This window comes from Glycine max, chromosome 10 (genome assembly GCF_000004515.6).
Source record: "Glycine max cultivar Williams 82 chromosome 10, Glycine_max_v4.0, whole genome shotgun sequence".
Lineage (NCBI taxonomy): Eukaryota > Viridiplantae > Streptophyta > Magnoliopsida > Fabales > Fabaceae > Glycine > Glycine max.
In genome coordinates this window covers 11,919,905-11,927,762 of record NC_038246.2, presented here as the reverse complement: position 1 = coordinate 11,927,762, position 7,858 = coordinate 11,919,905, and the positions used below count along the sequence as shown (strand labels likewise).

The 7,858-nt window shown below is 37.0% G+C and overlaps 2 protein-coding genes across 2 annotated transcripts; one reads left to right on the top strand and one right to left on the bottom strand.

The window, feature by feature from the left end:
- Positions 1-265: 265 nt before the first annotated feature.
- Positions 266-1,301, bottom strand: LOC100788962 (uncharacterized). The gene has a single exon (XM_003537120.5). It carries the CDS (start codon positions 1,080-1,082, stop codon positions 522-524), a length of 561 nt encoding a protein of 186 aa, XP_003537168.1. The 5' UTR covers positions 1,083-1,301; the 3' UTR covers positions 266-521.
- Positions 1,168-4,826, top strand: LOC112998130 (uncharacterized). The gene is made up of 4 exons (XM_026124074.2): positions 1,168-1,642; positions 2,120-2,248; positions 2,321-4,566; positions 4,642-4,826. Exons 3-4 carry the CDS (start codon positions 3,874-3,876, stop codon positions 4,657-4,659), a joined length of 711 nt encoding a protein of 236 aa, XP_025979859.1. The 5' UTR covers positions 1,168-1,642; positions 2,120-2,248; positions 2,321-3,873; the 3' UTR covers positions 4,660-4,826.
- The last annotated feature ends 3,032 nt before the right edge of the window (positions 4,827-7,858 follow it).

Here is a 7,858-nt window from a genome sequence, read left to right as displayed (position 1 = left end):
CTCAATTACGCAGAATCCATTAATTTATAGTATTTCATCTCAATTGCCCAATACATCCTTTCCTTTGTCTATTCTTTTATTTTGTGCTATTTTTTTGTGAATAATCGAAAACCACAAATTTGAAAGCAAGTGACATGAGATTTTTTCCACGCCACTCTATCTTTAGCCATTGGCATTAATGGTATAAACAATTAAGTTACCCAATCCTAGATAGCTAACACTTTCTGTCATTCAATTGAAGGAAAATATAAAAGTAAAACAGATAAAGCATCAAAAAAATTGTTATTCAATCCTTGATAACTAACGCTTTTCGACGTTCAATTGAAGGAAATTATGAAAACAGTTAAAAATTTAAATAAAAAAAAAACTAAGAACAGCGTTGCAACCTGCTGCCAACTAGTAGTACCCAGAAACCTCAATCCAGTTTTTTTTTCTTCTATAAAAAAAAATCAAGCATAAAAAATTAGACATCTATGTACACAAAAGTCATAAAAAAATAAAAGAAAGGGTTTTTTCTCCGATCATCTCAATAGAGGGATTCTACTACTGCTACTACCTATCCTTTCAATATCTTCAACCTTTCTAGAATCTTCTTCTTCTTCTTCCTCGCCACACTCGTACATGGATCCAACGAGAAGAAGCTGATCTTCGAGGTAGCGATGCAACAGCCCCTTCTCCTCCTCCCGCTCCTCTTCGCAGCACCCTTCCTCGCAGCGGCGGAGGCGATCGGCGGCGTCACCGCGACGGAGGAGCTTCCCCCAGAGGCTGCCGCGGCGACGGAGGCAGAGCTCGGCGGCGCAGAGGAAGGGCAACGCGGCACAGACGACGAGGAGGAGGAGTGGCGAGCAGAGGACGAGGAAAAAGTACCGGATCCGGCGGTGGCGCAGCCACGAGGAGGCGGCGGCGGCGGCGCGGGTCACCATGCACGAAGGGGGCTCATGGCCGCGGCGGTGGAGGTGGTAGGGTTCGAGGGTCGGGGGGAAAACGACGTCGTTTTTGGGGTTGGATAGTATCTGCGGCTGTGGCGGTGGTGGATGTGATGATGTGTCTGTGCCCCCACATGGGAGGGTAGTTTTGTGCATGAGATGAAGGAGCTATGTGAATTGTGGAGTGAAACGCAAACATGTGATGTTGACTCTGATGCTTCGTGTCATTTCGCTTTCTCTCCACCCAAACCAACCCCTCCCTCCCTATTTTACTCTCGCATGGGCCTCTTAAGCCCTTCCCGGCCCATAATTGTTTTGACCAATAATTAAAATAAAATTACAAATAATTTGACATAACAAAAAGCATTTATTTTTTTTGCATTTTGGGCCTTGATTTTGAATTTTCTTTAGGAAGATTCAAATGTAAAAGTTGTAGAGAAATTGCTTTAGACACCAGCAGAATTGCTGGTACACCCAACAATTTTTTTAAATTCCCATTATACCCCTACCTTATAACTTCTTCAGCACTTTGTTTTTTAACATTTGTTCACACGAGCTTGTTATTTTTTCCTTCACCTTCGTTGTGTCGTGAGAGGTGTTCCGGTTCGAGTTGCTTGTTCATTGTTGTGTTCTCTTTGATAGAGGTGCATTGTTTACGGTGGTTCGTGGACAAGTGATGGTTGTAGTGGTGGTTGATTTGGCCATTAACGGTGGAGGTAAGGTGTTTGATATGGTTTTTTCGTGCTAAAGTTACGGATTGATAATCCTTAAGTTGTATACAATTTATGGATTGATAATCCGTAAGTTATATATAACTTACGAATTAGTAATCCGTGAGAACCTTACGGATTGCCAATCCGTAAGTTCCTTTTAATTTGTTTTTAATTTTTAAAAATGTTTTATTGTGTAATTAAATAAAATTAGAATTATTAATTAAAAAACTATTAAATAGATATAGATTGAATATTCACTTGAAAGTTGTAGTTTGTATAGTTTGAAAGTGATATGAATGTTAAAATAATTTATACTTTTAATTTAATTTAGTCGTTTGAACATAATTTTTTTTGTCCTTCTAAATTTAATGTATTAAATTATTAAATGCAATAAAAAATGCAAAAATTGTGTGATAATATAATTATGGTGTGGTTAGGGGTTTTTTGTTTGTCATTGAAATTTTTGAATGTTTTGTTTAGATGGAAGAAGATCAATGGATGTATGACAGTATAATGTCTGAAGAAGTTGATATAAATGAACAAAATGAAGATGAAGCTGATGTGAATTAACAACATGTTGATTGTTCTGATGCGTTAAATACTTGTCAGGTATTATTATGATTTTTCGTTATTAAAGTAAGTAAATGAATGTCCCTTAAAGACTAAACTTCCATCGATTAGATTGTAGGTGTTTGCCACTCGTGATGATGTTCTACATTGGGCTCGATCTATTGCTTATGAAATTGGTTTTGTGGCGGTGATTATGAGGTTAGACACAAATAATGGTATTAGAAGAAGTGCCTCATTTATTTTAATTGGTTGTGAAAGGAGTGGTCAGTATAGGGCCAAGAAGAAAGATTTGGTAAGAATAGTTACTGGAAGTAGAAAATGTAGGTGTTTGTTTAAGCTGCGTGCGAAACTAGTGGTGGGAGGCAAACGATGGATGGTGAAGTTAATGTGTGGAAGTCACAATCATGAATTGGTCAAGTCATTAGTTAGACATCCATATGATGACCGAATGACTAAGGATGAGAAGATCATTGTTATTGATATGACATAGTCAATGGTGAAACCAACAAATATTCTTCTAACGTGAGCACAATGCCAATAGTTATACAACAATCAAGCAAATATACAATGCAAAAAATGTTTATTGTTCTTTCATAAGAGACAGTAATTGTGAAATGCAATAACTAATGGAGCTTCTTGAACGTGATTAGTATATTCATTGGCATAAATTGAAGGATGGAGATGTTGTACGTGACATCTTGGAGTCATTCTAATGCAGTCAAATTAATCAATGCCTGTAATTTAATATTTTTAATAGATAGTACCTACAAAACAAAAAGGTACAGGTTGTAGTTACTTGATATTGTTGGTGTGACACCAACAAGGAAGACATTATCTCCTCTTTTTGCCTATTTGGAAGGAGAACCTCTAAATGATGTTGTTTGGGCTCTACAATGGTTTTGAGGTCATTTCCTCATAAGTGATGCACTCCCTGTAGTTATTGTTACCGATAGAGATATAACATTAATGAATGCAGTGAAAATTGTATTTCCTGAAGCTACCAATTTGTTGTGTCAGTTTCACATTGATAAGAATGTCAAGACAAAGTGTAAAACTCTGGTTGGTAAAAAAAATGCATAGGATTATGTCATGGAAGCCTGGGAGAGTTTGGTGGATTGTCCTTTTGAGCAAGAGTTTGATGAGTGTCTTAAGAAGTTTGAAATTACTTGCTTACCATGGCCAATGTTTGTTGACAACATCAACCAAACATGGTTGATTCCCTACAAAGAAAGATTTGTTAAAGCTTGGAAAAATAAGGTGATGCACTTAGAAAACACAACAACTAACAGGTATGAAAATTGTAAATTTTTGTTGTTGTTAGGGTTTAAGATTGAATGGATAAAAATAATTGTGTTTGTTTACTTGCTTGTGTATTTATATACAAGGTTGAGTTTACTCATTGGGCCTTAAAGAGACTACTACATAATAGCCTTGGAGACCTATGTAGTGTTTGGGAAGCTATGAACAACCTGATCATGCTACAACACACTAGAATTAAGGCATCTTTTGAGACAAGTACATATGTGGTTGGGCATGTTTTTAAAGTTACTTTATACAAGAGACAACTACTTGACATGGTATCAAGGTATGTTTTAAACCAGATTGTTGTTGAGTTTGAACGTGTACATTAGGCTGGAAAAAACCCTTCTCGTTATGGATATATCATGAGAACTACTCAGGGTCTTTCATGTGTATGTGAGCTAGTTAGATATGTTGTTGGTAGCATACCACTTGACACAATCCATATGTTTTGGCGGAGGCTAAGTTTCTCATACCAAGGGTTATCTGAGCTCGAAGTCAGCATGACCAAAGAGATGGAAACCATATCTAAGAGGTTTGAAAAGCTTGATGTTTGTGGCAAACTTACTCTAAAGAGTAAACTTTGGGAAATTTCCTACCCTGATCTAAACTCTATCTGTCCTCCTCCAGAAAAGGTGAAAACAAAATATGCTCAGAAGAAACTGATGACCAAACATCAAAGATCAACAAAGCGTGATCCGTCTTACTGGGAGTATGTTGATGCATTACATTCTGTGCAAAATAATAATTCTTCAGTCAAACGTAGTGTATCATCATCCGAGCAAGCAATTCCAAGAAGGATCATGCCGATGTTGGATCAATTTCATCCATGCATTCATGATTTCATTAAAAATATTGTTGATGTCAAAGCTTATGGTAACTATGGATATCGTGCAATTGCTGCCTTATTAGGTATAAGTGAAGATTCATGGTGTTTGGTGCGCAACTATTTGCTTAAAGAACTTGGAAAATGGTCTGATGAGTATATCAACTTGCTTGGTGGCATAGATAGATTTGAGGAATTAAAGCGATCCCTACTTGTTGATGGATTATCCATGGTATATAAGTTTTTTGTTACGTTTTGTTGGATTCCATTTGCTTTAAATAAATGTAATTATAATTGTTACATGCAGGTTACCATGGATAAGTAGATAAATATAACCGACATGGGATATGTCATTGCATCAAGGTATCATGTCATCTTTGTTTCTCTTTCTCTCAACAAAGTATGACATTTTTCCCTCTTAGAAGTCAACCACCAACAGATTTTTATGTGCATTGCGACATATGTATCAATCATGTGTATGACAATCATTTTGTTCAGGTAAAAGCATGATAATCCTGTTTGTGTAATTAATTTCAAAAATATGTTATGATAATTTGAATGTGTATGTCCTATGTAACATGTATTTCTAAGAGACTATTGTTCGTTACCGCCAATAGCTTTGTTATGGTCTACACATTGTCATCATCAGGCAAAGCAACGACCTACACCATATATTAGTAAAATGCAACAATATACAAACTTTTCGAGGTTGAAAACTGACTTTGTCGATTTAGGTGAAGATTGAACTTCAAACCAAATTACTTATGGGTTTGTCATGTAATACTATAATACACGCGTGTTTCACTAGACGTTCATATAATTATGTATTTTACTTAAGTTTCAAACATTATATAATTATTTATGTTTTATTGTTTTTGTGACAAAGTCATTTAACTAAATAGGGTTTAGGGTTAGTAAACCTTAATTAGTGATTAGGCTCACTAAATCCTACTTAGTGATTAGGGTTATTGAACCCTAAATAGTGATTAGGGTTGTTGGACTACCTAGGGTCTAGGGTGATGTTACTAATTAGGGTTTAGGTTTACTATTCTATGTAGGGTTAATGGTTATGTGATTAAATGGGGTATTGATTTACCTTACTAGGTATGGTTACGATTGCTTAGCTAATTAGGGTTTAGGGTTAACTTACTACTCAGGGTTCAATAATTGTTGTTTACTGTTATATTTCCAAATAGGAAAAGTGTTGCCTTCATTTTTAGGGTTTAGTGTTACTTTTCAATTACAATTTAGAATTAATTCAGTAGTTAGGGTTTAGGTTTACATGACGAATTACAATGGTTACACGATTAGGGTTACTAAAGGTTTAACGTAAAAATGTAAATTTTTGAATACTTTTAAATTCATTGACAACTTAAACGAAAATAATTAAAAACCTTATTAAATAACATTAAACAATAAACATTGTTTAGCCAAATTGCATACATAATTCATATACAACCTAAAGAATGATAAAAGTCTTCATGCGTCTTCCATATGCCGCCTTCGTCTAGATCGAACATATACATTTCGTTGCTCAGTTACACCTCTTGCGATCCTCAGGCAATCTTCGGTGATAGTGTATGCTTTTATCCTTTCAGTCACTATCCTTAGATTAAGCAACCTTTCCAACCTTTCAGCTATTGCTTGGCAAGCCTCCTACGACATTGATAACAAGGAAAACATTTTAGGGTTAACACAGGTTTAGATAAAATGACTAATAGTGGCAGTTGTTTGAAATTTTACCACTACATGTCGAGGCTGCTCTACATGTGCTTCTTCCATAGCTGTTGCAGCCATCGGCTGCTGAGCAACAGTTGGCTCATCAAATGTGTCATCGTGCACCACAGGTGGATGTCTTGGAGGATCCTCAGGTTGTGCGGGAGTCATGAATGGATGAGATATCATGTAAAATCACTCCATGTAGTCTGTTGCACACTGTCTGGGCGCAACACATGCTTGACCCACCAGTGCAAGGTATTCAAAAAATTGAATCCATCTATCATCAATTTCTTCTACAGATAGACATGGAGTAGCAGGGTGTGGTGGAATGGTTTGCACATACTCAAACTGTCGCATAACCCTTTCTGGTCGGTGTATGATGATAGATGGACCCCAACACATGTGTCTGAAAAATAAAGATATCAGCTCAAACTCTCTGAATGCACGATGGTCACTATAGGGAATCCAACAAATAGCATAAGACACCAATACATCCAGATGCTTACAATACGTCAACATTGACAATGCTTTCCCAGACTTCCAACGACAAGCATGTGGTTTCCTCTCATCATAATCTCTTGCAGTAATAGCAAAAACAATTGAAGGAAAATGCTTGTAAATTCAACACTGCACATATTTAAAAAACAACAAAACAATGAAAATAATACTCCATATAAACTAAAGAACTAAAAATAAATTGAAAACAATTTTAAATTACCTGTAAAAGTGTGATATATCCTGCAAGTTGTCTAGCGCTGCTCTTTGACGCATCATTCAAAATGTCATACATATGGACCAGTGCAGCAGCTCCTGATGCATAACTTCCACTTTGCGTCAGGTCACGAAATGCGTCCAAGAATACCACATGCACGTGTGTGGCACTCTTGTTAGCAAATAGTGTGCAACCTAGCATATGCAACAAATATGCTCGAGCTGCCACAGTCTAGTGGGTTGCGTCACATTTGCTCCGATATATGGCTCACAGCTAAGATAGACGAACATATGCCTTGTGGCATTATACCGTCCCAACTCTTGTCCTCTTCAAAACTCACTTTAAGCAATTCAACTAAGAGGAAGATGACATCGTCCACATGAAGAGTCTCAAAGCTATGGAAGGCGCCTGTAATGGGCAGATGTAGCAACGATGTCACATCATCCAGGGTGATAGTCACCTCTCCTATCGGTATATGGAAACTACTAGTTTCCTTATGCCACCTCTCCTACCGATATATGGAAACTACTAGTTTCCTTATGCCACCTATCCGTAAAAGCATACATAAGTCATCGATCATCAGTGTTCAACAAACATGCGATCAAAGGACTTAATCCAGTTATAATCACTAAGCCTTCAATCTCAGGAGCATGCCTACCAAATTTCTCTACCTTCCTTACATGGGAGGACAACTTCAACTCAGGATGTTCCTGAAAATAAAAATATAAATCATTTGAACAACAATAATAAATACTTATGAAAATATTATTAATTTCAAAATATAACTACCTCTTTATTCCAAACTGTCACAGTCACATGATAAGCATAGTCCATCAAAACTAATGTGTCATAAGGCCCGCCTGGAAAACCCTCGACAACACTAACTACATCATCACCAGGTGCCTCTTGAGGTTGTTCATGGACCTCTTTAGTAGCATGATCCACATGCTCAACAACAGGTGCAACTTGTCATTGCCTACATGCAGATGTCATGGGTCTTTGCCACTGGGGGCCTTCATCAGCATCACGACTTCTCTACCTAAAGCTTTTCTTATAACCCTGTCCAAAGTCCAACCCGAACCTCCCGTTCTAA